The sequence below is a fragment of the Gymnogyps californianus genome, chromosome 15 (genome assembly GCF_018139145.2).
Source record: "Gymnogyps californianus isolate 813 chromosome 15, ASM1813914v2, whole genome shotgun sequence".
Taxonomy (NCBI): Eukaryota; Metazoa; Chordata; class Aves; order Accipitriformes; family Cathartidae; genus Gymnogyps; species Gymnogyps californianus.
In genome coordinates, this window is record NC_059485.1 from 18044028 (window position 1) to 18071758 (window position 27731).

Genomic DNA, 27731 nt, shown 5'->3' on the forward strand with positions numbered 1-27731 from the left:
ACCCGCTGCCGCCGACTCCTCCATGCTGCTGCCCAGCACCGCCCGCTTCCGCCTTCCGCCGGGTTAAAGCCCCACCCCCCCAGACTGGCAGGCGCCGTCCCAAATCGCCAGCCGCGCTCTCACCGGGAGCCCGCCCCCCCAAGGCTTCACAGCCAACCCAACCCTCTGACTCCCCCTCCGCCAGCCAATGGACTTAGCGCTTTCCCTCCGCCACGCGCGCTCGCCCTCCCAACGGCGCGACTCCTCGAGGATTGACGCACAGCGCAGCCAGTGGCGCCGGGCTCCCCTCAGGCACCTCCCCCTCCCTCCTCCTTCAGCTGTGAGCGACGGGGCGCTCAGCCAACGGCGAAGGGGCGCGGCGCAGACGTAGCCAATGGGCTCCTGAGGGGCGGTATCGTGAGAGGATTGTTTATGTCCCGGGAGGGGAAAGTAGGTCAGAGCGCGGCGGCGGGGCCGGGCCGCGGGGTAGCGCCGGGCCGGGCCGGGCCGGGCAGGTGGGCCGGGGCCAGGACCGGGACCGGGACGCGGGTGGGAGCCGAGGGCCGAGGCCTGGCCTTGGGCTGTGCGGCCTAAGCGCGGCCCAAGCGCGGCGGCCTGGCCTGGCCTGGCCTGGCCTGGGCCGGTCCGGCCGCGCCTCAGCTGCGCGGGCCAGCCGGGGCTCCGGTGCCCGCCCTCCGGCGGAACCGCCTACCCCTGAGGCCAGGCCGGGGGCCGTCAGGGAGAGGGGGCCGGGCCGCGGCTGCCCGCCGTGGGGAGCGCCTTGGGTCGCCGGTTCCTCTCCCCCCCTCCGTCCGTGCTGCTCGGTGCCGGGGGAAGCGCTGCCCCGGCAAGCGGGACTGGCCGGGGTGGGGGGGGGGGCTCCGTCCAGGGCCCGGTCCCCTGGCCCGGAGCTCTGTCACGGCGGAGGGAAGCCCTGCCGGGAGCTCCCCAGGCTGCCCGTCGGGGTCAGCCCTTGGGCCAAGGCGCAGAGGAGCGGGTGGGACGCGGCTGGCGGGGTGCTGCAGCCGGGGCGGTGGGTGCCGTGCAGCTCACGGCCTGCAGCCGTCCCTCTCGGACCCACAAAAAGGCCTCAACAGCCCTTGGTCCCCCTCTGGGGCGAGGGGCTGACTCTGCCCTCGGTGCCGGATCATGTATTGGGGCAAACGCCGTGCTGTGCCGACTCTGCCCCGCGAGCCCCGGCCGTAGCGAGGTGCTGGGGGAGCAGAGCTGTTGCATTTGGCGGCTGTGGGTGCCCTTCAAAGGCGGAGAAGGGGGGCTCTGGCATGGTTTTAGGTGCTTTCCCAGCATGGCTGTGCTTGGCAGAGGTGAGAGCCCCCTGATCTTGGCGGGTGGGATGCCTGGAGCCCTTCAGAGCATCCGTGGGCACCTGCACAACCGGCTGTGGCTCGGCCTGTCCTGCTTGTCCAGGAGCCGCTGGCCCATCAGGGACTGAGGTGCAGGAGGAACGGGGACGGGTGCCGTATGGCAGGCACCGGGATGGGGCTGACCCACCGCACGTTTGCAGGATTCACGTGCGCTCAGGGCTGACCTGCTGCACCCAGGGAAGCACCGGAGCGGGTGTGGGTGTGCGGAGCGGTTGGCTGCGGCGGGGAGGCAGCCACAGAAGCTGAGCAGAGGGAGCGGGTTCAAGGGACGAGAGGGGGGGTTACAGCCCTGCGGGTGCCTCGTGGTGGGGAGTTGTTTTCTGCAAAGGTAAGCTTTGGGGGAAATGAGATTGGGCGTTGAGGTTCCCCTGTCACATCCAGCGCAACGCTCCCGCGTGGTGGCTGGGAGCTGATGTGGTCTGTCAGGCTGTCCGCAGGGAAGGAGCCCGTGGAAATCTGTCTCTGAATAACATCCCAGCTTGAGTCGGGAGACAGGCAGCTGCCTCGCTTCGGTCTGTTGCCCTTGAGGCAAGTCGGGACAGGTCCGTGAAAAGGCCGGTTTCCCTTCAGGGAGCAAGGAAGTGGTTTCTCCTCCACCCCAAACGCTGAGAGCAAAATCTTCTCTCGGTGGGCAGTAGCTCGGAGGTGAACAAACAGCGTTCCCCGCAGACAGACACACACAGCTTAGCCACGCAGGGGCCGCGGTGGTGGCCAGGGCAGTGCAGGTGGCCGAGCAGCATGGCCGGAGCCCAGGCAGCTGCCGGAGGGTGATCAGGCACCGGGGAGGCCGTGCCTTGGTGGCTGACCATCCTGATGCTCCCCAGGCCAGCAGTGGGAGGCCGATGCTGGATCCACACACTGCGGAGGGGGCAGCTGCTGCTGCCGCCGGGTCTTGGGAGCGTTTCTGGGGGCCGGTTCAACACCTGAGCTCGGGGAGAAGTTGGCCCTGTGTAGAGAAAGAGGTTGAAGTTTGCAGAGGCTCGTGATGCAGGAGGAACTTATTTTGCATCAGTTTATCCGTTGATGGGGCCTGTGCAGACGTGGTTTGTGCCGATCCGTTCCCGGGGGGGGGCTACGGTGAGCTGGGGGAGGTTGCTTCAGAGAGCAGAGCCCGGTGGGTGGAAGCGGGACATGGCTGCTGCGGGTAACCTGCTCTCCCTTGCCCCCGCAGCTTACCTCTCTCAGAACAGCATGGCGCGACGCACGCGGAGCAGCAGGGCCTGGCACTTTGTCCTGAGCGGGGTGCGGCGCGAGGCGGACACCCGGGCGGTCGCCTTGGCCACCGGCGCGCGTGGCTGGGGCTACGACTCCGACGGGCAGGTAGGCTGGCGCTCGGGTGGCTCTGAAGCGACACGAGGGAAAGCTTTTCTCTCCCCCGACAGCAGGCACTTACTCAAGGTCTGTGTAACCGAGCAGCTCGTACTTCAGCAGGCAGAACTGGCCAAAATCAGAAAAGACTTAATAAAATAAACCGGCCGTCTAACGAGCCTCCTCCAAGCTCTAACGTGGGGTGTGGGGCTCCCAGCACATCTTCCTGAGGCAGGGAAGGCTATGCTACCCGTAATCTGCTCCCCAGTTGTGCACCACAGCTCTGTCGTTAGCTGAGCCAGGGAGCTGATTGATACTAAGCTAAATGCTTTTTTAAGCATATAAAGTGTGTGTGTCGTATATAAAGTACATACGATATTTTTTAAATATTCTTTTTTAAGTAGTGATCGAACTATGTGTTTAAACTGGATCAGTTCTCCAATCTGGCTCGCTGTACAGCTGTGCTAACTTCTGGTCTTCGTGCGGCTCGTAGATGGTGGTGGAGGGAGCGGGGCTGCTTCAGGCTGTGAAGTTACAGTCTCAGATATCTTCGAACTGAAATTCTCTCATGTTTCCTGCTCTGTAACGTGCACATCACTTCTGAACCTGGCCCGGGCATGCAGGTGTGCTGGAAGATGGGAACACAGCAGGAAGAGCAGTGGGTAAAACAGTGCGAGGAGTGACTTAGATTCGTCTCTGCCATCCTTCGCTCTTTTTCCCAGTTCTTGAGCGTGTGAGTTCAGTTCCCTGTGCAGCGGTGGGGACGCAAGGAACTGCTCCTGGAGCTTCAAAGCTAGGCTAAAGCCTTACGAGGCCGCTGCCGGAGCGTGGTGTCCAAACCCAGGCACTGTGCTCCCAGAAAATGAGCCTTTTCTCTGCAGTCGGAGTAGCTTTGTGTTTCTGCAGTAACAGGAACGGCCAGATTTCTAGATAGCAGTAGTTAGGAAGGGTCAATGAAAGACAGAAATCAAGCTTTTTGGTATGCAGGCTAGAGAAGGAGGGGTGGGTGGTACATAAGTAAGCCCGAGTCATTTCAAGTCCCACTGTCTTACACAGCTACAAGAACATGAGTTTAAAGGATTTTTGTCTTTAAATACCGCTTACAAAGTCTGCCATGAGGGTGAATAACGAGCAGGTACACCTGACCAGCGTGTAAACCCAGAGTAACTCGCTGCAATCTGTGGTAAGAGACTCCATTAGGCGACACCAAGCCTGCCGTAACATAGGGAGCGAGTCGGGGCTTTGACTCTTACAGCGTCCAGTGCAGGGACACTTTGGTCTCTTGGCACTGGGGAATAGTAAATCAAGTTTTTGTGTTCATGCATGAAAGTAAACAAAAGCCTTTTAATCCTTCCGCAGGTTCCCTGCGGGCCTGTCTGCAGCGCTGGCGTGAGGAGCTGCAGCCGTACTGCTGAGCTGGTTCCCCTTTGTTCTGCCCTCTCCCCTGCCTGGCCTCCTGTCCCTCTTCCTCCTCGTCTTGTTTGCCTGCCTCTCTCCTCCCAGGCTCTCTAGAGCAGTGGTTTTCAGCTGCGTGCTCTGCTTTTGTGATGCCTCGGCCGGGGTCTCCACCTGGCTGTAACCTGCCCGTTGAAAACCATAGCTTTAGCACAGAGTTTGCTTAAAAATGCGTGTGTTAAAGAGTTGGACTGTCACGCTGCTTGCCTGTTGTGACGGCTCCTCGCCCCTGGAAGGCACAAAGAACGTACCCGCATCCTAGAGTGCCTGGTGCTGAGAGGTCTCTGCAGCTCAAACAGATGCTAGCCAGGTCCCAAAGCAGGGTAATTCGGCTGGCACAGCCCCTCACCTCCCTGTGTGGCGGGCCAGGCCGGGGCACGATGCAGCCGTGCCGCCGCCGGCTCTGGCACGAGCCTGGGGACCTCCCCGCACGGCTCTGCGGCGCCGCAGACCTCGCAGACCTCTGCCAGCCCGGCTCCCCGAGCCTGGGGACGTTCAGTAGTGACCATTCCTCCGTTTTCCCCGGCAGCACAGTGACTCGGATTCAGAGCCGGAGTTTTCTTCCCTCTCGCCCTCTATCCCGAGCGCCATCCCTGTGACCGGAGAGTCCTACTGCAACTGCGAGAACCAGAGCGAAGCGCCCTACTGCTCCAGCCTGCACGCCCTCCACCGCATCAAGGACTGCCAGTGCGGCGAGGAGGACGAGTGTAAGGAAGGGGCTCCCCCACGGCCCGCCGTAGCACCTTTGGGGTCTGAGGTGGGTGCAGTCCTGGCCTGGCGGCACGGACTGCGCCCCTGCACGGATCCTTTGCTTTCCACGGGGGCCTTTATCTCTGTCCCGGCGTGCGGTGCTCCTTTGTTTATGTCTCAAGGCCACGTAGACTGTAGGAAGATTACAAGCACGTGCCTCCGGTGATGTTTCAAGGGCTAAGCGCTGAACTTGTTAATGCATCAGAGTTCACCTCTGGGGACCCCTGCTTTCGAATCCGGCTTAGGCCACCAGTGAAACCGGCCCCTGTGGTTACAGCCCTCTTCCCGCTGATCCGTGGTACGGCTGGCAGGGCGCCCGGCTGTGCGGCAGGACGTGCTCAGAGCGGTGGGGAGAGGTAGGCAGAGGGTGGGCTTGGGCTGGCCGAGAAAGCCTGTGGCGTAGCGGAGCTACCCCTTGAGCCTACGAGAAGTGTAGGAAGGAAGGAGGCTCCGCCTGGGTCTGCGGAGCCTCGTGTTAGCCAAAATGGGAACTGGTGAATGCTGACAGCTTTGGGTTCAGAGCACTGAACCGTCCCCGGTGGGACACTGCAGAATAGCTCAGGCCTCAAACAACTCTCCAGTGTGCACAGCTTAGGATTTACCCTCTTAAACGGTTAAAAAAAAAAAAAAATAAAAGCCCCGACAGGCCTTCGAAACAAATGGCTGCCTGTGCTTTGGCTTGGGGATCGCTCCCTGAGGGCCTTTGCCCATCCTTGTCCCCTCTGTGCTTCCCGAACAGATTTCGACTGGGTGTGGGACGACCTGAATAAGTCGACGGCCACCCTGCTGACCTGCGACAACCGCAAGGTGAACTTCCACATGGAGTACAGCTGCGGCACCGCCGCCATCCGGGGGAACAAAGAGCTGGCAGACGGGCAGCACTTCTGGGAGATCAAGATGACCTCCCCGGTCTACGGCACAGACATGGTACGTGGAGCAGAGTTGCTTACGGGCACACAGAAATGTCCAGGATTCTTTGAACAGGGACTGGGAGAATGAAGTACTGCCCACTGTAGGAGAAGATCAGGTTCGAGGTCATCTAAGGAACCTGAAGGTGCACAAGCCCATGGGACCTGATGAGATGCATCTGAGGGTCCTGAGGGAACGGGCAGGTGAAGTTGCTGAGCCACTATCCATCATATTTGAGAAGTAGTGGCCGTCTGGGGAAGTTCCCCCTGACTGGAAAAGGGGAAACATAACCCCCATTTTTAAAAAGGGGAAAAAGGAAGACCCGGGGAACTACAGGCCAGTCACTCTCACCTCTGTGCCCGGCAAGATCATGGAGCGGATCCTCCTGGAAACTATGCTAAGGCACATGGAGAACAGAGAGGTGACTGGTGACAGCTAGCATGGCTTCGCTAAGGGCAAATCGTGCCTGACCAATTTGGTGGCCTTCTGCGACGGGTTTACAGTGTTGGTGGATAAGGGAAGAGTGACTGACGTCATCTGCCTGGACTCGTGCAAAGCATTTGACACTGTCCCGGACGACATCCTTGTCTCTCAATTGGAGAGACATGGATTTGACGGATGGACCACTCGGTGGATAAGGAATTGGCTGGATGGTCGCACTCAAAGAGTTGCGGTCAACAGCTCGATGTCCAAGTGGAGAGCAGTGACGAGTGCCGTTCCTCGGGGGTCTGCATTGGGACTGGCGCTGCTTAACGTCTTTGTCGGCGACATGGACAGTGGGATCGAGTGCACCCTCAGCAAGTTTGCCGACGACACCAAGCTGTGTGGTGCGGTCGACACGCTGGAGGGGAGGGATGCCATCCAGAGGGACCTGGACAGGCTGGAGAGGTGCGCCCTTGCGAACCTGAAGCAAGTTCAGCAAGGCCAAGGGCAAGGTCCTGCACGTGGGTCGGGGCGATCCCAAGCACGAATGCAGGCTGGGCGATGAGTGGATTGAGAGCAGCCCTGCCGAGAAGGCCTTGGGGGTACTGGTGCATGAAAAACTGAATATGAGCCAACAATGTGCGCTCACAGCCCAGAAAGCCAACCACATCCTGGGCTGCATCAAGGGAAGAAGCTCTTCACTGTGAGGGTGGTGAGGCACAGGAACAGGCTGCCCAGGGAGGCTGTGGATCCCTGGAAGTGTTCAAGGCCAGGCTGGATGGGGCTTTGAGCAGCCTGGTCTAGTGGAAGGTGTCCCTGCCCATGGCAGGGGGGTTGGAACAAGATGATCTTTAAGGTCCCTTCCAACCCAAACCATTCTGTGATTCTTTGCACAGGACAGCAACCTTCTCCAGCCGTTCAGCTGGGCCTCCTCACTTAGGAAAGGAAATTGGAGCTGGGAGCCTTCCACTCTGCCTCGAAACCTCTGACTTGGCTTCACCAAAACCTCTGGGTGTTTTGGACTGTGCCAAGACAAGGAGGGGAGAGCCGGAGGTGGAGTCTCGGTTGTGTTTTGTTGCTCGAAAAGATGCTAAGCTTGTGTTCTTCTTCCTGGCCTTGCCTCCCAGATGGTGGGAATTGGGACGTCGGATGTGAATCTGGACAAGTACCGCCACACCTTCTGCAGCCTGCTGGGCAAGGACGAGGACAGCTGGGGACTCTCCTACACAGGTAACGCAGGCAGGGCAGCGGCAGAGGGCAGGATGGCTGGAAGGGCAGCAGCGGGCATAAGTGTTGTCCTAAGGGGTTGAGAATTCAACGATCTGAATGGGATTGAGGCCAAAAAGGCCACCAGGCCTGCGAGTCCCTTCGTTAACGACAACCAGAGCGGCTGCCTGCAGCTCGCAGCTCTTGGAGCATCTCGCCTTGCCTGCGTTCTGCAGAGCCCTTAGAACCGGCGTCTGAAGCTCCAGGGCACCGGGACTGCCGGTTGCACATCACTGATTGCGGGTTTCAGTGCCGCTGCCTGCGCTCTGATGTTGCAAAACCTCAAGTTTCCCCTTTTCATCGCCCACTCTGGGGTGGGAGGGCAGGGATCAGGCGACGGAGGGATTTTTTTTTTAGGCACCGAGCGAGGCTGTACCAGTGGGAACTCGCAGCGCGGGAGTTGGGATGAATTCGTGGAGCAGAGGCTTTCCACTGAATGCCTTTTTTTGTGTGTTTTAAGGACTACTGCATCACAAGGGAGACAAAACAAACTTCTCTTCGAGGTTTGGCCAAGGCTCCATCATCGGGGTGCATTTGGACACGTGGCATGGGACACTCACGTTCTTCAAAAACCGCAAGTGCATCGGTAAGAGCCAGAGCAGCCGCAGCGGCCTGCAGGCAGAGGGACTGGGAGAGGGGAGCAGCGCAGCTCTGGCTGAACCCAGAGTCTGGCTGCAGCAGGGCTGTGGGAGAAAATGCTGGCAAAGTAGAACACCAAGGCGTGAAGCGAGTGGGAGGAAGGTTACGTTTGCTGTTCAATAGACGGGGATTTCAGAAGGCTGTTTTCCAAGCGTTTTCCAACAGCTTGGTAGTTAATAGGTTCAGGGTAGCTGGGAGGAGTGAGATTCCCCTCGTCAAAACTAATGTGAAACCTCCCTCATGCTGTCCCCCGGCAGGGATTGCAGCCACGAAGCTGCAGAACAAGAAGTTTTACCCCATGGTGTGCTCGACGGCGGCCAAGAGCAGCATGAAGGTGATCCGTTCCTGCGCCAGCTGCACGTCCCTCCAGTATCTCTGCTGTTACCGCCTGCGCCAGCTCCTGCCCGACTACGTGGACACGCTGGAGGTGCTGCCGTTGCCACCGGGACTCAAGCAAGTGCTACACAACAAACTGGGGTGGGTCTTGAGCATGAACTATAGCACGTCGAAGCCTTCCTCCTCCTCCTCATCGGGAAGCGACTCAGATAGCTCCTGCGGCTCAGACGCAGAGGCCTGCCAAAGGAAGAGGTGCAGGAGGACATAATGTCTCTGCAGATGAACTGCTGTGAGGGAGTCGGGTGGGGTTTTGTTCCGCTGTCGGCGAGGGCTGGCCAGGCCTGATGCACCTCTTTCTTCACGGGGACATCCATTTCTACTCGTTTGGAAAGATTTCTCTTATGCTGTTGGAAATCTCTAGCCTAAACATCCATCACATGCATTGAAAGGACCTGTAGACTCCAAGAGGTCCCAGCTCTGTCAAACTGCAGCCAAATATCTGAGCTTCATCTCCTGACTTGCTATCAAACTTGCCGTTGGCTCTTCCTGAAGGATCCCTCTTCTCTGCAGACTGTCAGCAGAGACAAGATTTAAGGTGGCCTCCCGGTTTCAAAGCAGACTAGACTCCAGTCAGATAACGGACTTGATTCATCAAAAGACAAAATCAAAGACCAGCCCCCTCCTCCTAACTGTTGTGTGTTGGTTTGGTGTCTGCCATGAACTCGTCACACCGTGGGGCACGATGGTGCAGCAGCACGTAGGGAAACGGGCTCCTAGAGGTGTCTCTGCGTTGGAGTTGTGAAAGAGCAGTTACTTACAGGAGTTGGGCTGTTGGTGATCTTTCTCGGGTCCCCGATGACTTTAATTGCTTTGCATGTTGGCTCCTGCTGCTTCTCCTGTATCAAAGACTGTATTAAACTGTAATAATGAAAGTAGAAGCTGTCTTTTGTTCCTCTCAGGGCCCTTGAAGGCAGGAATCTGAAGGCGCTCCTCAATAACAGCTAAGAGCCTGGAGGGGATGTTTCAAATGCGACTCTTGTGTATCAGATCTAGAGGAGGTAAAGGCAGGGGAGATTGCCTTGCCTCTGCCCCGGGGAGGGTTCTTGTGCTCCCCGCTGAAACACCGGTCTGGCTGGGATGGATCTTCAGCGGAGCCAGACTGACGCCTGTGGCTGCGCACTGGAAGGGAGGCTGCAGGGTTTTGTAACGCCCGTCCTCTGGCAGGTTACGCCGGGACAAACAACCCCAAACCCCCATCCCAGAGCCCGAGAATCAGTGCAGCGGCGGTGCCCGGAACAGCCCCTTGCTGGGACTTCGCGGTCGCGCTGGGGGAAATGCTGGATTAGAGCGTGGGTGAGCGATGAATCCAGCAGTGGCCTGGTACTGCTGCCAGGCAGAGCCTGCCTGCTCTTCTGCATTCGAGCTGCCCTCAGATTTTAGGCAGGAAAGAGGAGGGGAAAGCACTTTAGCTGCTCCTTGCAGATGAAGACACAAGCGCTGGCTGGGAACAAACTGTGCAGCAAGAGGGCTCAGGCACTTAAGCAGTTCTCGTTTCCCGGCTTGCGTCGCGCTGCCAGGACAGGCTGGCTCCGGGGAAACCATCCCAGAGCTGAGGCAGCCGGAGGCCAGTTCAACGGCCGCATTCAGCAGCTCCGCTTCCTCCTGTTTGTGCCCCTCAAAGCAGAAGCAGCACTGCTGCGAGAGCTGACGGGCAGGGAGCACGCCGACAGAGGGGCCGCGGCAGGGAGCGCAGCACCACGCGCTCGCAGCGGCAGAACCGCGCGGGGTCTGCCGCTCCTGCGGGACTGGATGCCAACGCCATTCCAGTCCCTGCGGTTTCAGCCCGTGGCTTCTGCTCCTGCGGCTTTTCCCCGGCCTTTGACCCTCTCTTCTGGTGAGCAGCGCATTTGTGGATGATTTAGCTCTGAGCTGGTGCCATCAGCCAAGTGCAAAGGGTATTGCAAAGCGGAGGAGGGTTGAAATAAATAGGACGGGAAATGGCTTTTACCCTGTCCTCTCCATGGGTTTCCTCCCAGCACGGTCACTGGGAACACAAAGCTCCAGCCGCTGCCTTTTCCTCTGCTCCTGTTACAGGCCTGCAAAGGCTCTGGTAAAGCTTTTTGCACCACGTGCATTTATTCCCCGCTGAGCCCCATGACTCCGTGCCTTTCCTTCCCATATCACGAATCTTTAAGCGAAGATGGCTCTCGCTTCTCTGGTGACAGGCTTTGAATGAGAACCTTAATGAAGTAGGACAGGCTCTCTGTCAATCCGTCTGTATCGGTGCTGCAGCCAGAAAAAACAGCCTTGCTGGATTGCTCCTCCCCAGGAACTAATTCAAGTATTGGCAGATGGAGGCAGAAGAATCCCTGGCAAGGAGGAACTTTGTTCGGCGGGTGCCCTCCCACTTTTGCAGCACCGCTCGGCGTTGCTTTGAGGCAGCGAGCTGCGGTTCGCGGGAAGAAGTTCAGGGGTTTCTGTGTCATTGCGGAAGGCCCCAGTTAGCAATACCAAAACCTCAGGCACCGGGGGGTCCCTGACCCTTGCTGTCCTGGCTGCAGCTATTTCTGAGTTAAAAAAAAAAAAAACCTGAGCGTTTGCTTTGGGAAAAGAGAATCCCATCCTAACCCACCATTTCGCATGGAGTTTTCTGGAGCTTATCTGGCATTTCCTCATGTTGGGAGTTCAGCCAACAAACTCCCCTGCCCTGCCCTGAGCTCCGTGTTACCCCAAGGATGTTGTTCCTCTCTGGCCAGCTGCTTTTGACAGTTGGCGAACGTTTTCTGAAGTAACTCCAGCAAGACTGACCCGCCCAAGGAAGCCACAAGCAGGACCTGCAGTAACAGGTCCAGTCTCACCGAAGAGCCGGTGGGGAGCAGGACGTTAAAAGTCAGGAGATGCTGCAGAAACCACACGGCTCGTTCAGCTCCCCTGAAAGGCAGCGCAGGACAGACTTGCCAAGCGGCTGTCTCAGCGGAGGAGCTGATCCTGTGCTGCTCAGGGAGGGCTCGCTAACGCTTTCACATCCAGCCCCTGTTCCAACCATTCCTTAGCTCTCCTAGGAGACAGCCAGCTTTCCAGCCAGGGGGACAGAAAGCTGGGGCAACTAAAAGAGGAAAGGAGAGCCAAGAGGCTGAAGAAAGCATCTGTAACAAGACATTTATTGATGTGTAAGTCTCTGTTCTGAAACAGAATCAGCTGCTTCCCCTGGCCGGGCTCCCAGCAGCACTGCCGTGCCGGCAGCGGCTCAGCCACTGCCGCGTCTTGGCAGATAAAACAAGGAGGCTGAGCGACACGGCCCGCGGTCCCTCTATGTGCTCAGGTCCAGGACAAGGTCGGGGTCGGTGGATACCATGAAGAGGTAGATGCGGCGGGATAAGTCTGGCCCAACGCGGCGGTCTTTGCCGCTGACGTCCGATTTCACTGGGATGTCACTCAGCAGGAGTCGTTTTTCATCTTCTGTGCTGCATTCTTCGTAGGCCTTTGAGCACACAAGAGAAGGCAGCAGTTAACACAGATGCTCTGAGAGAAGACCCCTATCTCCCCTGCAAGGCTCAATCCCATCATTACAGTGAGGATCCATGACTGAGCCTTCATCCAAACGTACCAGGATCAGGGGATAAAACTCAGAAGAAACAAGATCTATCGCTTGCAAACAGACCTCACACACACTCAGAGTTGTGTGTTGCCCCTCCAACGCAGAGGAGAGAGCTGTAAAGCCCCTTCTTCTGAAGCAGCTGTGCTGGGGACAGAGATCAAAGCTCCAGGGGAAGAAAAAGGAGAGTATTTGACTACATGAGACTTTATTTAAAAGGTTCTGTCACAGTCCCTGATCTAACGGAAAGAGTTTATGTAATTAATGCTCACAAAAACAAGCACTTGCTGATAAAAATGTGTCTTCATAAATTGGCTAAGCTGCTGTCAGAAGGGTCAGACAGCATCCTAGTCTAATGCTGCTCCCCCAACACCTCGCTGAGCCAGTCTAGCTCACGAACCAGCAGGAAGCTGAGGGGAGTAGGGAGAGGGAGAATTTAGTGAGCTAAATCAGCTCCCTGAAGGATCAGACAACAGAAGAGCAAGGAAAGCGTGGGGTATGCCGCTGGTGACAGCAAGCAGTAGGAGAGCTCGGGTGTCCTGTGTGGAAATCCCTCACAGTCCGCAGGGGTGATGTACATTTTCTGCCTGAGGGCGATGTACAGCTGCCGGACTGTAACGGCAGCCACCCGAGACATCACCCATTTCAAACAAAACCAAGCAAAGCGGACAGACAGACCGCGTTGGACAAGGGCAATGGGATGCATCCAACAGGCCCTCAGCTGCACTGGCCGGGGTGGGCAACCAGATGTATCGCCAAGCAAAAATGCAAAGATGCTTTGAGTGGGTCCTGTGAGGTGAGACCAAGGCCGGGAGAGGCCTGGAAGGGTTAACAGGAGCGGTGAGTAGCTACTGCTGAAACAAAGCTACGGTTTAAGTCAAACACCGATCTAGAGACAAGCCCTGCCTTTCTGGAGAACCGATTTCACACTTGGGGCTTGTTTGCTCCATCAACAAAGACCTTTAAGCGAGGAAGCACGTGGCACCCCTCCCTGCCTTCATCCTCCAAGCTTTTACCAGGACACAGAGGGGTTTGAGGGCTTACCTGTAACAGGAGGCTTGGGGAGGGATATGCTTCCGCTATAGCTGCTGCTGTTGCAGGGCTGACTCTGTTAAACTGCTGGATTTGTCTCTTCCACACCTGCCAGAGTCCTGTGCCGTCCTTCTCCACTCGCACCCCGCTGGCCCAGGCCCCGGCAGCGCAGAAAGGCAACTCCTGCGACTCCAGCTGCCTCCTGCAGAAAGACAGACTGCTGAGAGCAAGACCTGAGGCCGGTGCGTGCGCTGAGCGCAGGCCTGCAGGCCCCAGGCGCTGCAGCCTTCCCCTAGCATTGAGCAGTGGGCTTCCTCCTAAAACCTCTTTCTGCCCAGGGCTAGTATTTTTTTCCCCCTCAATTTTCTTTCCTTCCCTGGAAAGCTCCAGAACACCGGAGTGAAAAGATTGTCCTAAGGCTGTCGTTTTCCCTCCTTTCCTAGTGCTGAATCACCACTGCATTCACCACAAGAACAGAGGATTTTCATCAGCACAGAGACTGAAAATGATCTTGAGACACATCTAGTCTGGGCCCTTGTGCTGACGGCATCAAGGACAGGCTGGCAGCCACAGATAAATGTTCCTGTAACTTCCACTGAGGTTTCCCAAAGCTCTGGGCTTGGGACGGGACCGAGTCCAGCGACACGACTCACTTGTACGGGCGTTTTGCTATTGCCTTCGTCAGCACAGAGACATGCTGGCCGAACTCCTGCCACGTGTCTAGGAACAGCACTTCGATGTTACCCCACAGCTGCAGCACCACCAGCGCCTGGAGGAGAAGCGACGGAGGTGAAACACGTAACACGCCGAGCAACAGGGCAAAGACAGGCTCGGGTGGGCCAGCCGTGAGGCAGGACAGCCCGAGGCCCTCGCCCTCCTCGACCCTCAGCCAGTAGCGCTGGTGCCAGCCCTGGCCACCAACGGCACCCAAGCGAGAGCAGCAAGGAAAGCAGACGGGTAAGACACGTCCCTCGGCAGGATGAAGCTGGGCTGGGGCTGGAAGGGGAGGGAGGCTGGGCTGCCTGCATTAGCTCTGTTTGCACAGCGCTGCAGTAAAGCCTGCTCATCCTTCTTAGCTCCCAGTAAGATAACCCCCTTTGGGGCATACTCAGGCAGGGCAGGAATTTAGTTCAAGGGTTATCAAGCAAGGGTTTAGATGGTATTTGACCTAGTTTATGAGTGCTGCGGCATCACAAGGAGCATTGCTGCTCTGCTGTGGGACACAGGCTCTGCAAGGCAGAGACCCGAGCGAGAACCAACAGCTCCTTTCACAGCTAAGCGGGCAGTTGTTGGTGGGGTTGGGGAGGGGAGGCTGGATCAGCTCTGAACCAGGGTCTTAAGAACAAGAGGCTTCAAACCGTGCCTCGAAGTCTGCACTCCCTCTTCAATCCCATTGCCAGCCAGGCCGAAGGAGGATGCAGGCGGATGCAACCTGATCCAAGCCAGCCACCACCTCCCCTGGCAAAGCATTCCTTCCACATAAGAGCTCACCAGCAGGAGCCTCTTCCATACAGCTCAACCCCAGGTAACATACACCTTCAAAGACTGTAAGAAGTTTTACCTCCAGTATCTCCTCCTCAGTCATAGACAGCTCTGGGCCAGGCTGGGAGCTGGGACTCTGCTTTCCAGGGCTCAGTGCCTGCTGCCTGCCCTGCTCCTGGTTACGCCTACAAGCAAGACACAGCGCTCACACACAAGCTCTACGTATTCACACCTCAGGGTCGCTGTCTGGTAGAGGGGAAGAGGCCAGACTTAACCCACCCACATCTGCTACCTCCCGATCTGATGTGAAGCTGGAGACAAAGGTGTCGAGTTTGCTCCAGGCCACCTCCCCCCCCCGGCTGGCGGCAGCTCCCCTGCGAGGGAGAGGAGACCCGAAACCAGGGTGAGAGCCACTCGGTTCCTCTGGTGGCAGAACTCAACAGGCCACAGCTGATTTTTCTTATACATAACACTCTTGGTAAAATTTATCCTCACAGGCTTAAAGTGAGAAAGAGCCCAGGAGGTGGTGAGACAAGAGCTCTCCCTGGGAAATACTCCAGACAGGACAGGACAGACCGAGCTACTGTAGCTGCGTCTATGCGGGGAACTCTGGAAGTGATCACACCATTACCACAGAGGAGATTCCTCTGCCCTGCATGTACATGGACAGGAAGGACGCAGGCACTGGGAGCAGCACACGAATGAGACATTCAGGGGACAAGAAAAGGGCTCCAGGCATTGAACATCTCTCACGGCATTGAACGGGAGGGCAATTTGGTGAGAGCAGTTCCCTCAGCTCCTCCGTATCGCTGCAGCGTACAGAGAGAAGCCTTACCTGTGAACCCCTTCTGGCTACAAGATCCTCAGAGGCTGCTATAAACACATGCGCAGAGTACACCCTCAAGACTGCAAAACCCAAGTCCCGGTCCCCGTGAGCATGGACTTTGTGATTCACAGCCACCACCAGTGTCAGCAGCTCAGCCCCGAATGTGTCCCCCCCCTGCAGACACGCTGATCTCCACCCGCCGTGAGCTTCCCCGGCACCGCCGCTCGCCCGGCACGTACCGCCTGTAGGCATCCAGCCCGACGACGGCCAGGCTGTAGGTTTTGGTGGAGGAGCCCTCCAGACCGGCCAAAGGCAACACTTGGTTCAGGTCAGGCTGACTCGCTGACGGGGCATTGACAAAACTCTGAAGCAAGACAAATCACACTCAAGTCTGTAGCGGCCTTCCTCTCTGAAACACCCCCTCCCCATCTCCGGCAGGACAGCGGGGCCTTCCAAGGTGCCTCTCATCGGTGGGAACGGGCAGGAACCAGCCTCAGACTGCAGCCGAGAGCGTTGCCTTTGGGCACGCACCGCATGCCACATCTGCCAACATCCCGCTGCTGCTTCTGGCTCACCTTTTTCCCCCGGAGTGTTAGCACTGATCTCCTCACAGACACTGCCTATTCTAGCCTGTCATTCTCTAGTCTTGGATGGGGCTGGATGGACTGGGAACTTCTCAGGGCAGGAGCACAGGCTGCCTAGACAAGTATAAATAAAACGTTGTAGGACTGCACACAAATGAGAACTAACACAAATCTCTCTGCTTCAAAATGCAAGTGTTTCCAAGGGCTGTGTACTCTGAATGTTTCTTTTAAGCAAATCTTTTAGGAACTCCTTGAAAATGCAAAAGCTAAATGCAAGGAAAGGCAAGTCTGGCCTGCCCAGGTCCCCTCTGAGGAAACCAGCATCCTGTCCCGGGGTAACGGCAGCTGCCTGCGTATCATCCCTCAAGACCTCCTGCTGTACTCAGATACGGCTTCTCCCACAAGTTCTCCCCTTTCAAACCACCGCCCTCTGTAACACAGCTTTGTTTCAGGGTGGAGCAACGGCAGTTTTGAACGAACCCTCCCTGCCTTTCCGTGTAGACCGCTTTGCGTAGTTCTGGCTCAGAGATCTGTATCACCTGGGTTAGGGAAAAGAGGCGCTTAAGAAAATCTTCTGGCTCTACCAACACCAACACCTCTTTCTCCTCTTCAGTCTTCACCACGGGGCCGTCCTAAAGAAGATGAAATCATTTCCAGCACAAGCAGGGGTCCAGCATGAAAGCAGACAGCAAGCCTCCACCTGTGCAGAGCCCCTGCTGTAAGAGGCACTAACACTCACAAGGCTATGTCAATACTACGCTGGTGAAAGACCACGGCTGAACTGAAAGGTAAAAACCCTCCCTAAACAAGCAAATCACTGAAGGTGCAAAAATAGCCTGGCGAGGAAGGCAGTGACAACTGCAGAAGTTGCTAACTAAGACGAAAGGACACAAAATGGCTTTGTCTGCACTGCACACACTGTTAGATGACCACGTTATCTGCACCTACGTTATCTGTAGTCTATTATATGACCACAGTATCTGCAATGTTTTATCCAGCAACAGCAAAAATAGAGTTCTGCCTCTGCCTGAAATTCCTGTAGTGGGGGTGAGCAGGAGGACAGCCTACCTCAGCCTCCACTGCCACGCGGATATCGTTTGACACAGAACCTTCCGAAACCAAACTGAAATGGGAACCGTATTTGGTACCAGAAGGTACCTGCCCTTTCAGGTTCCCAGCGAGGGCGTTCAAGAAGCAATCACTGGGCTTTCCGAACGAGGCGGCCCGCAGCAAATTTGCCCAGCCTCTTCCAGACGTGCAGCTGTTGCCCGTGGCAGCATGCCACGCGCAGCATCTGGGCTGGGAACGCTGCGGAGTACCCAAGCGAAACCTCTGTATGAACGACTTGTAGTGGTCTCATTCTTGCTTACTTGCAAGTTCCCCGGGCTCACCCTAGATGCACACCTGCCTAAAACACCGAGAGGTAGATCTTTAAAAGACATTGGCTTTGGAATAACCTGTGTGAAAATCAGACCCAGCTCCGTCCCCCAAGCTAACTGGTCACCAGTAATCAGCGTTTCTGAGGCTCCAATGCCCGGCCCAGAGAGGCGAGTCAAAGCTTTCTCCCCACAGCACATCAGTTGCCAGTTTACATGTACAGAGAAGATGAGAAAGACTCACTGGAGTGGACAGAGCGTTTGGCATGTTTCTCCTCCAGGTTATGCTGCAGGGAATTGCCTGAGGCTCAAAAGAATATTTACAGTCCAAGGAACTTAAAACCTTCACCCAAGCATCTGAGCCAAGATCTTTGAGGAGACCTGTGGAGAAGAACAGAACATCCTGATGTGAGAAAAAGAGGCATTTCATCAGCGTTATTAAACAACAACAAAAACGTAAGTGCAAAACGAGGAATTCTGCAAGCATGGGAAGTCTGGCTTCCTACAGCGCGTGCGCTTGCTGGCTGGATTGCCGAGTTATTTATTGACTTCATCATTGACCATCTCGGCAGGCACCTATAAAATTGTCCTCCTTCAGCCAAGTACCTGGACAGTGACAGCCAATTTGCCACAATGACTCTAAAAATCAGCTCGCACATTCTAGGTTACTAAAGGCAAACTTTCAAAGCCGGTTCTTTTGTTCCCTCACGAAGAAATTTTATTAAATTTGCAGAAACTTAAAATTATTTCTGAAATCTCTCTCTCTCTGTCAAAGAAGACTGAAGTTAGCCAACAGGCCGAACCATTCGTAGCTAGGAAGCCGGGTTCCACCACCGTGCACACACCCGACACCTCCCTCGATGCTCGCTTCAGCCCCGTTCCCATCGCTCCTGCACACACTGCTACCCCAGCAGCCAGGCTGGACACACACACGGATGTCACCGGGGAGCCTACGGAGAACGTGCTCTTAATTACTGGCTCTGCAAGTACTGTCAGTCGTAGCTAACGTGAGTTGACACCATCCATTAGGCACCTTCCTTACAGCTGTCTGCAACCTCGTCAAACCACGTTTGGACTGTTTTCTTTGACAGATCCCTGCTCTGGACTGAATTTGTTTGAGATGTTTCAACAAAATAGCACAGCTGTTTCTAAGAATGCAAGGGGAGGGTTGAGAACATGCTGTTTGCCCACCTTAAAAATATCAACCCCTTGTTTTACGAGGGAGCTTTGCCAGCGGGACTGCCCAGCCCAGCCCCAAGCCGCTCCCCGGGGCAGGACAGACCTCAGGGTGCAGGGCTGGGTGCTGCAGGCACAGGACAGGCAGAGTGCTCCTCTGTGCTGCCTGCGCTCCCTCTGCCGGCACCCGAGCACCCGGGAAGAGGAGGAGAAAAGCCTCTGGCTGGTGCAGTGAGGTGAGGGTTGGAGAAGAGGGCTGGGAAGGCAGGAGCAGGGTTGAGACCTAGGCAGGAATGGGGACAGAAGAGATGAGCAAGAACTAAACCGATTAGCACCAGGGCAGAGGGGAATGTGAAACCCGGGGCAGAGAGAAACTGTGAGGACTCGGTCGGTGCTGATATAATCGCCATGGCAGAGTTTTTAAAGTGAAAATCACATGGCATTTTCTCTGGCGGGCTGCGCATTACACCAGCCAGCCTGCCTCACCAGGCTGATCCCGCTCAAACGGGATCTCTCACCTGGAGAAAAGCCATGAAAATACATTTCTGGAACCTCCACCACCTCCCGAGCACCGGCTGTACCCACGACTTCACAGCAAATTCCACAACAGAACAGATGACAGTATTTATCCTACAAAGACTTTTCTACTGGCAGAATAAGAAGCACAACAACAGGACTGTGTTGGAGCAAAAAGGGACAATCCTCCTCAGGCAAAGCCATGCTATGGACCCCCAGAATATGACCTCTAATTATTTTAGTGGTGCAAACGTAGTAATAATTTACTCAAAACTGTGTCGGATAAAGCAGCTGGATCCCTGCCATCCAGAGAACCAACAGAAGCTGCCCAAGACCTGCATGGAGGAGAGCGAGCAGACCAACAAGTCTCTAAACAGAACGTTTAAGGATACAAACCACGTATCCTTAAAAAACATGTTTAGTTAAACAAATCTTGCTGCTAGCAATTAGCAGCGTAAGGATAATGTAATTAGCAAAAAGTGGTGCAGGACAGATGCTACGGAACAGAGCAATTCAAGATATAGTGCTCACGGATCTAATTACACCTGCACAGGGATGAGCTGCAGCTTGGATTCAAGCCACTGGGGACCAGGACGCAGCGTCACACCCGTCACTCTGCCCCTGACAGGGAAACCCACCCAGAGACCCCGGGCTGCCCAGGCAAGCTGCAGGGCAAGGAACGGGCCGGCAGCCCCGCTCCCCCGGGACAGGGGATTAGAAACATGCTCCAGGCAGTCACACGTGTCAGGGGATCAGCAGTGGCACTTGCGAGTGCCAGGAAAGGGTCAGGATCCCAGGGACACGCTGGCGGCCAGCGCTGCAGAATTAAGCCACCTCATTTTCTGCCAACGAAGCTCTGTGCCGTGACCTATGGGGTCCTGATGCCCTGAACGTCCTCCCTGACCGGGCAGAGCAGCTCTGGAAGCAGACCCAGCCCTCTGTGAGGCACCTGCAGAACGTATTTCAGGCGCTGGTATTTCCAGAGGCTTATCTTGGAGCTGAACCAAGAGGCGAGTTCCAGACAGCAGGTAACTTCATCCAGCCCAAGGAGGCGGTCGAGATCAGGACTACAGGTCTTATCTCTTAATAACAACCCTTGAGGACGTGAGCAAATTAACAGCTGGCAGCTCGCCGCCCCAGAACTAGATCAGAAACACACGCTCTATAAAGATGAGCTCCCAGAGCCCTCTGGGGCTGAAGCGCTGCCCTTCTGCTTCTGCAACAAGGCCCAGAGAAGTTAAGAGCTCATTTTCCAGAGGTGCCAGCCTGGGCCTGTCAGCCCCGGAGCTGGAGGGGTTGGTCCTCTCTCCATGATGCTCAGGAACAAGGTGGGGACCACAGCAGCTGCCTACTGCAATCTAACCACATCTAGTCTGCAGTCACGACAGCAACGACAGAGATAACGAAGCCAAAAGAGTCTAATAAATACCCAAGGGGCTGTGTGGACCCCATGCCAACGGCCCAGGAGCAGCTCAGACGCAGGGGCTCAGAGGTGGCAGCCGGGCAGCCAGGAGGCCCCGGGTGTCCCACCCCGCGCAGGGAGAGCCGGGCCCCCCTGGCCGCCCCAGCGGGCTCGGCCTCCCCGGGGCCCCGCCGCCCACCTGGGTCGGCGCACACCTCCATCAGCCGCAGGCACCGCTCCGGCCTCAGGAGCCGCCACGCCGCCGCCGCCTCCCGCCGCTGCCGCTTCTCCAGCGCCTCCCGCTCCTGCCTCCTGGCTGCAGCCTCCCCAGGGGTCCTCCGCCGCCGCCTCGGCCGGCCGGCCGGGCCCGCCGTGGGAGGGGAGCCGGCCGGAGTCGCCGCACCGGGGCAGCGGGGCTCGGGCTCGCTCTCGGGCTCCGACTCGGAGACCGCCCAGGCGGTGGCTCGCCGGGCCGCACGCCCCGGGCCGCGCCGCTCGCTCCCAGCCATGGCCGAGCGCCGGCGGCCGGGAGGCGGCAGGCCTTCCTCCCCGCCCTTGCCATGGGAACGGGGGCGGCGCACTCCTCTATCGGCCCCGCCGCTCCTCGGCCCCAGCACGATCGTTCCGCTGGGGGCGGGTGTCGGGGCGGCGGAGGGGCGCTGAGAGCGCGGGGCGGGGCGGGAGCGCGGCCCCTTTAAGAGCGGCGCCGCCATGATCTGCCTGGTGCTGGGCCTCTTCGCCGGCCTCTTCCAGAGCGGTGCGGGACCCCCGCTCCCCCTGTGCCCCCGCGGCTGAGGGCGCCGGGCCGGGCTGGGTACCCCCCCCTGCGGCTGAGGGGCCCGGGTTGGTCTTCTTCCCGCTCCCCTCACGCCTCCGCCCTTTCCTTGCAGCCTGCGGCGGGGCCAACGAGCGGACCTTCGTGGCCATCAAACCGGACGGGGTCCAGCGGCACCTGGTCGGGGAGATCATCCGGCGGTTCGAGAGGAAGGGCCTGCAGCTGGTGGGGCTGAAGCTCCTGCAGGTGAGCGGCCCGGCCCGGCCCGTACCGCCGCTGGCAGGGCGGGGGGGGTCCCCTGATGCTGAGGGGCCCAGGCCGAAGCAAGGCCCGTGCGGCCTCCCAGGCCCCGGCTCTGCCGGTAACTGCTGGGGGGGGGGGGGGGTTCTGCCTGTGTTCTGGCTTGTACAGCCTGCCATTGTCATTCGGGCACCGAATCCTCGCAGGTCAGAGGGGTGTTGGCACCCAGGTGTGCCTAAACCGCTTCTGGAGGGGTGATTCTAGTTGTGGGGAGCGTGCCTGCCCTTTGCTGTGTCCGTGCTCCAGGGCTCTTGTACATGGCTGTTGTAAGCTGGCAGGTGTTGCTCCTCTGACCTAGAAACTTCTCCCCTTTGTGTGTCAGGCTTCAGCAGAGTAAAGCCATTTTGCTCCTGGAAGTGAGCATCTGTGCAGGAGCTTAATGGTGACATGCACTCTCCAGCTTTTCCTACATCTCTCGGGTGTAGACCTTGCCCAAATTCTCACCTGCTCAGAGCAGACTAAGCTTTGTGCTCTTTGTGCTCAGGCCTCGGAGGAGCTGCTGAAAGAGCACTACATTGCCCTTCGTGACCGTCCCTTCTACAGCCGGCTGGTGAAGTACATGAGCTCTGGGCCCGTGGTGGCCATGGTGAGTGCTGGCCAGGTTCTCCGGAACCAAGGAACAGAAAGTAAGTGCAATGTTTAAGCAGTATTGGCTTGTGGTACGATGGAACCAACGTGGCTTCTCTTCAGAGAGCCTCTTGAAGCTGTACTGAACCTCAAGGATGTTTTCTGCAGTAAATTAAATCCACAGACAATTCTGATTATTTTCCAAATCAACTTTTAAGGACTATTTATAGAGAGACCCTTTCCTGTCTCTCACCCAGGTGGATCAGATAGGGAATTTAGAGGACAGATGATAGGACCTGCTGGGGGAGTTGCGGAAGCTGATTCTTGTTCTGCTGTCATGTAGGTCTGGCAGGGCCTGGATGTGGTCAAGACAGTTCGCACAATGATTGGGGAGACTAACCCAGCCGAATCCAGGCCTGGCACCATCCGAGGAGACTTCTGCGTTGAAGTCAGCAAGTGAGAGCTTTGGTTTTTTTGTTCCCTCAGTATTTCAGGGCATCCTGTCCGGGCATTCCTGTGCAAGGCCTGCCCAAGCTGTGCCAGTCTGTATCTGCAGAGCAGAGCTTTTCCCTTCTGTGCTCAGGTCAGAGCTGTCTCCCTCTGACAGCTTGCAGAGCAGCCCTGGCAGGATGAGCTGACCTCTGCCTCCTGGGGTTGGCTTTGCCAGAAGGAGGAGCCTGGGTTTGTGGTTTTCCTGCCTCCTGAGGCCTTCTCTGTTGAAAGCAGGTGGGGTTTGCTTGTCTTTTCCTCTGGGGAATTGGGACTGTCAGGCTGTGAAGAGGAAGGAAGGAGCCCTCTCTGTCCTTTCCTGGGGGAGCAGGGCACCTGGAGAGCTGCTCTAGCTCCACCGGGCATCTGAGTCTGTAACGAAAGCCAAGCGGGAGCTCTGCATGCGCTAGGGCTCTTCACCGGTGAAGATCCGCTGGTGGTGACCTTGGGTGGCTGCAGCCTGCCTTGTGGTAGACACTGCTTTTATTGAACCCTCCTGGCTTAGGCTTCTGTTCTGTGGTGTCTGACAACAAACCTGCTTCAATGGGCCTACTTTGACAGAAGGAAGGGAGGAAATCTGGACGGAAAACTTGAATTACTGACATAAAACCAAAGCAAACCCCAGATCAACAGCCACTTGCAGCTCCTCCTGTAGCAAACAAATGGTTCCTCATTATAGGAGGAAGGAGTGCTGGGAACTGGCAGCTCCTGCACATCCATGACCTAAGCTATGTTCAGCGTAACCACGAACAGCCCCTGAGCTGGGCGGAGGAGGGCTGTGCGGTGGGAAAGAATATTGTAGGATGTGACTGGCTCAGTTGGTTTAATTAAACTGGTCAAGGTGAAATTTTCCAAACTGCAGCTTCCCTCTCCCACCTTTCCCTGCTTAGCACCAGCTGATCCCTTTTTTCTTCCCCACAGGAATGTGATCCATGGCAGCGACTCGGTTGAGAGTGCCCGGCAGGAGATCTCCCTCTGGTTCCGCCCAGAGGAGCTGACTTGCTGGGAGGACGCGGCCGAGCACTGGATCTACGAGTGAGAAGGGCAGCCCGAGGGAAGTACGTCTTCCTGACTGGGCATGGGGCACTTCCATCCATTTCATCGCAGCTGCTTGGGCTGACTGTGGATCCTGCTACGGTGTCATGTGCTGTGGGCATTTCTGATCTGTGTGTGGATGGAGAGGTCCTGGGAGCTGGCCTGTGTATGTAACTCTGCAGTTCAGCTCCCTGCAATAGCAGCTATTTCTTTTTTTCTCTCTCTGCTATAGTAAGTAGTTGGTATTGCCACTCTGTTTGCGGCAGCATCTTAAATCCCAAGTAGCTCAAGGTGCTTTATTGAAGGAAAGCAAAAACTAGGTGCTCTGCCCATTCCTGTGTGTTCTCAGACCTGCCTGGCACAGGAGAACGTGTGCTCCTTGCTGCTGGGAGAGGTGCTCTGGTCACTACAAGGCGATATGATCGATATCATCTACCTGCGTTTCTGTAAGGTTCTTCACCAAAGGCTTTTAAAGAATTAGGCTGCTACTGGATAAGGGGGAAAGTTCCACCCTGGCGTGAGAGCTCGTTCCAAGACAAGGAATGAAGGACAGGACAAACTGCTCGCTCTCCCTTGGTGGGAGCTCTGCGTGCCAGGGCTGGCGCAAGTTCACCCGGCTTCAGGCGTGATTAGTGAGTCCGTGGAAGGAAGAGTCACCAAATGCTGTTAAACGCACAGTTTCTCTGGCTCCGGTTCCTGGCAGCGGGTGCTGGGAGCCGGGAAGCAGCTTCTCCCGGTCTGCTTTGGTTCTCTGCGGGCCTCCACTGCTGGCTGCATGGCCCCTGGCCCGACCCGGCATGGTCGGTCTCACGCTGTCCCTGCGTGGTGACTGACAGGCTAGCGAAGCAGCGGCACTGAGAGTGAGGTGGGGAAGGCTTTGTAGATTTGGGGCTCAGGACTAAGTAGTCCTCCTAGTCCTTCCTTCGTCGTGCGCAGTGCAGGCTGTGGAGTCCTGGCACCAAACTCTGGGAGGTCCTGAGATCTTCCTTGTCTGGTGGTGGTGCTTCCCTGCTGGGAGGGTTTCTGGAAACCCAGTTTGTAATCGGTTGGACACCACCTTGAACCTGCTGTGAGCTCTCCCTGAACATCAGACTCCTCTGAGCTGTGTTGTGTCTGAGCTCCCTGCGTAGCCTGGCCAGAGCGTAAGGGCAGGGACAGCGACGTGGCATCCTGCTGTGGAACAGGGGCACAGTTAAGCCCAGGGAACAGGGTCCCCCGAGGCTTTCCTGCATGTAGGGTGAGATGTTTTGCCTGTGCCCTAAAAGCTTGTCTTTCTCTGGATCCCCAGCTTTGTAGCTACTGGGGAACGAGTGCAGTTCTCTGGGGGCAGAGCAAACTCGCCCCCGCGCCGGGTCGGCCCCGAGGGTGGTGGGGGTGAGCAGGGACGTGCCAGCAGTGACACAGGAGCGAGCACTGAGGGGATGGAGGGTCTCCCTCCGGTGACAGGGGTCTTCCTCAGCTGCGTGACTGCCAGAGCTCCTCCTGCCTTCAGGGCCTTCTCCAGGTGGCTGTTTACAGCTCTAAGTAAGTGACAGATTCCGTTCGTTCCTGTAACTCATCCGTTTGCTTTTTTTATAATAAACTCTGGACTCCCATCATCTCTCCCTCTGGTTATTTTCCCCAGGGACCGGGAGAGCAGAGGGGGCGGTGGCCGACACCTGGGTGGCTTTTGGTGCGCTGAGGGGGATGTAAGCAAGTGCTGTTGGCAAAGCGGCTTCGCCGACACCGGGCCGCAGCTTGCCGCCCCGCAGCTGCCATCTTGGCCCTGCTGCTGCTGCGTGAGGGCGGCCGCTGGTGCGAGGCGGGGGCAGCAGGGATAGGCCTGCCCCTTCCTCGCAGCACCCCGTGCTCCCCCCGGCAGCGCAGCCAGCCCCCAGGCTCCCCTCAGCACCCCACCATGGGTGCCAGGGATGGGGTCGCTCTCCCTGGGCTGGAGAGGAGCCCCGAGGATGTGGGACTGCCCCGGTGGGTGCCCCTGAGGCTGGCCCTGTTACCAGCTGGTGGGCCACTGTGGGGCCTGTTGGTTTAATGGTGTTTCAGGCGGAGTTCTGAGGGTGCGGGGGTCTAACCGGAGCGTGCCGCACTTCTCGTCCCGGCAGGGAGAGGGGAGGTGGCTCTGCCACAGGCGGCAGCAGGGCGGTGGAGCCAAGGTGAACTCGGGTCGGATCGGAGGGCAGCGAGGATGTGCCGGTGCATGGCCTGGGATAGGGAGAGGGGTGTCTGGGCCTCCGTGCAGCGGGAGGGCTGCCGGCCGGAGCGGAGCCCTGGCCCGGGGGGTGCAGCCCAGGCCGGCGTTTCTGCCCAGGGCTGCTGGGCCGTGTCCCAGTAAGTCTGGTGGGGCCATCTGGTTTCCTCGACAGCTGTGTTTGCCACAGCCTTTAGGAGTGGAGCGGTGTGGTGTGAAGTTAGAGACCTGGGGATGGACAGAAGTGACAACATGGGGGGCTGCCAACCTTGGAGGGAATTCTGGTTTGAGGATTGACTGCTTGCTTTCTTTCTCTTTAATGACTGCAGCAAGTGCTAGCATCACAGGCATTTGTCTTTTCCCAAGAAAACTTGAGAATTAAATGACTTGTTCCACTGCCAACGTCCTCAGTTATCCTAAACCAGCTGGTGAAATCCATATCTGTGCAGCTGGGGCAGACTGGTAAGACTTGGCCACAGCCAAGTAAAAATAAAATGGTAAAAGAAAAAATAAATAAAAGCCCCGACAGGCCTTCGAAACAAATGGCTGCCTGTGCTTTGGCTTGGGGATCGCTCCCTGAGGGCCTTTGCCCATCCTTGTCCCCTCTGTGCTTCCCGAACAGATTTTGACTGGGTGTGGGACGACCTGAATAAGTCGACGGCCACCCTGCTGACCTGCGACAACCGCAAGGTGAACTTCCACATGGAGTACAGCTGCGGCACCGCCGCCATCCAGGGGAACAAAGAGCTGGCAGACGGGCAGCACTTCTGGGAGATCAAGATGACCTCCCCGGTCTACGGCACAGACATGGTACGTGGAGCAGAGTCGCTTACGGGCACACAGAAACGTCCAGGATTCTTTGAACAGGACAGCAACCTTCTCCAGCCGTTCAGCTGGGCCTCCTCACTTAGGAAAGGAAACTGGAGCTGGGAGCCTTCCACTCCGCCTCGAAACCTCTGACTTGGCTTCATCAAAACCTCTGGGTGTTTTGGACTGTGCCAAGAAAAGGAGGGGAGAGCAGGAGGTGGAGTCTTGGTTGTGTTTTGTTGCTCAAAAAGACGCTAAGCTTGTGTTCTTCCTGGCCTTTCCTCCCGATGGCCACCTCCAGATGGTGGGAATTGGGACGTCAGATGTGAATCTGGACAAGTGCATCGGTAAGAGCCAGGGCAGCCGCAGCGGCCTGCAGGCAGAGGGACTGGGAGGGGGGAGCAGCGCAGCTCTGGCTGAACCCAGAGTCTGGCTGCAGCAGGGCTGTGGGAGAAAACGCTGGCAAAGTAGAAGACCAAGGCGTGAAGCGAGTGGGAGGAAGGTTACGTTTGTTGTTTAATAGATGCATTGAAAAGACCTGTAGACTTACAGAGGTCCCAGCTCTGTCAAACAGGTAAACTGCAGCCAAATATCTGAGCAAGTCAGGAGATGAAGCTATCAAACTTGCCGTCGGCTCTTCCTGAAGGATCCCTCTTCTCTGCAGACTGTCAGCAGAGACAAGATTTAAGGTGGCCTCCCGGTTTCAAAGCAGACTAGACTCCAGTCAAATAACGGACTTGATTCATCAAAAGACAAAATCAAAGACCAGCCCCCTCCTCCTAACTGTTGTGTGTTGGTTTGGTGTCTGCCATGAACTCGTCACACCGTGGGGCACGATGGTGCAGCAGCACGTAGTGAAACGGGCTCCTAGAGGTGTCTCTGCGTCGGAGTTGTGAAAGAGCAGTTACTTACAGGAGTTGGGCTGTTGGTGATCTTTCTCGGGTCCCCGATGACTTTAATTGCTTTGCATGTTGGCTCCTGCTACTTCTCCTGTATCAAAGACTGTATTAAACTGTAATAATGAAGGTAGAAGCTGTCTTTTGTTCCTCTCAGGGCCCTTGAAGGCAGGAATCTGAAGGTGCTTGTCAAAACCAGCCATGCTAGCACAGCTAAGAGCCTGGAGGGGATGTTTTA

The 27731-nt window shown here is 57.1% G+C and overlaps 3 protein-coding genes across 4 annotated transcripts; 2 read left to right on the forward strand and 1 right to left on the reverse strand.

Moving 5' to 3' along the window:
• The first annotated feature begins 416 nt into the window (after positions 1-416).
• Positions 417-27712, forward strand: LOC127022474 (SPRY domain-containing SOCS box protein 3-like). Of its 2 annotated transcripts, none has more exons than XM_050906089.1 (7): positions 417-433; positions 2536-2684; positions 4657-4834; positions 5617-5804; positions 7337-7439; positions 7936-8061; positions 8372-9439. In XM_050906089.1, the coding sequence occupies exons 2-7, from the start codon at positions 2556-2558 to the stop codon at positions 8716-8718; spliced, it is 1071 nt and encodes a 356-aa protein (XP_050762046.1). In that variant the 5' UTR covers positions 417-433; positions 2536-2555; the 3' UTR covers positions 8719-9439. The 2 variants fall into 2 exon arrangements, 1 of the variants encoding a protein (XP_050762046.1); XR_007767348.1 differs by lacking the exon at positions 417-433 and adding an exon at positions 27471-27712 and having other exon boundaries at positions 8372-9229.
• EME2 (essential meiotic structure-specific endonuclease subunit 2) lies at positions 11535-20948 on the reverse strand. The gene is made up of 8 exons (XM_050906086.1): positions 20639-20948; positions 17590-17726; positions 16509-16601; positions 15628-15749; positions 14639-14744; positions 13731-13846; positions 13090-13279; positions 11535-11931 (listed from the first exon to the last, which is right to left on the reverse strand). The coding sequence occupies exons 1-8, from the start codon at positions 20946-20948 to the stop codon at positions 11761-11763; spliced, it is 1245 nt and encodes a 414-aa protein (XP_050762043.1). The 3' UTR covers positions 11535-11760.
• NME3 (NME/NM23 nucleoside diphosphate kinase 3) lies at positions 21133-25200 on the forward strand. The gene is made up of 5 exons (XM_050906097.1): positions 21133-21196; positions 21330-21460; positions 21999-22100; positions 22425-22537; positions 23492-25200. The coding sequence occupies exons 1-5, from the start codon at positions 21151-21153 to the stop codon at positions 23607-23609; spliced, it is 510 nt and encodes a 169-aa protein (XP_050762054.1). The 5' UTR covers positions 21133-21150; the 3' UTR covers positions 23610-25200.
• Positions 27713-27731: the final 19 nt, after the last annotated feature.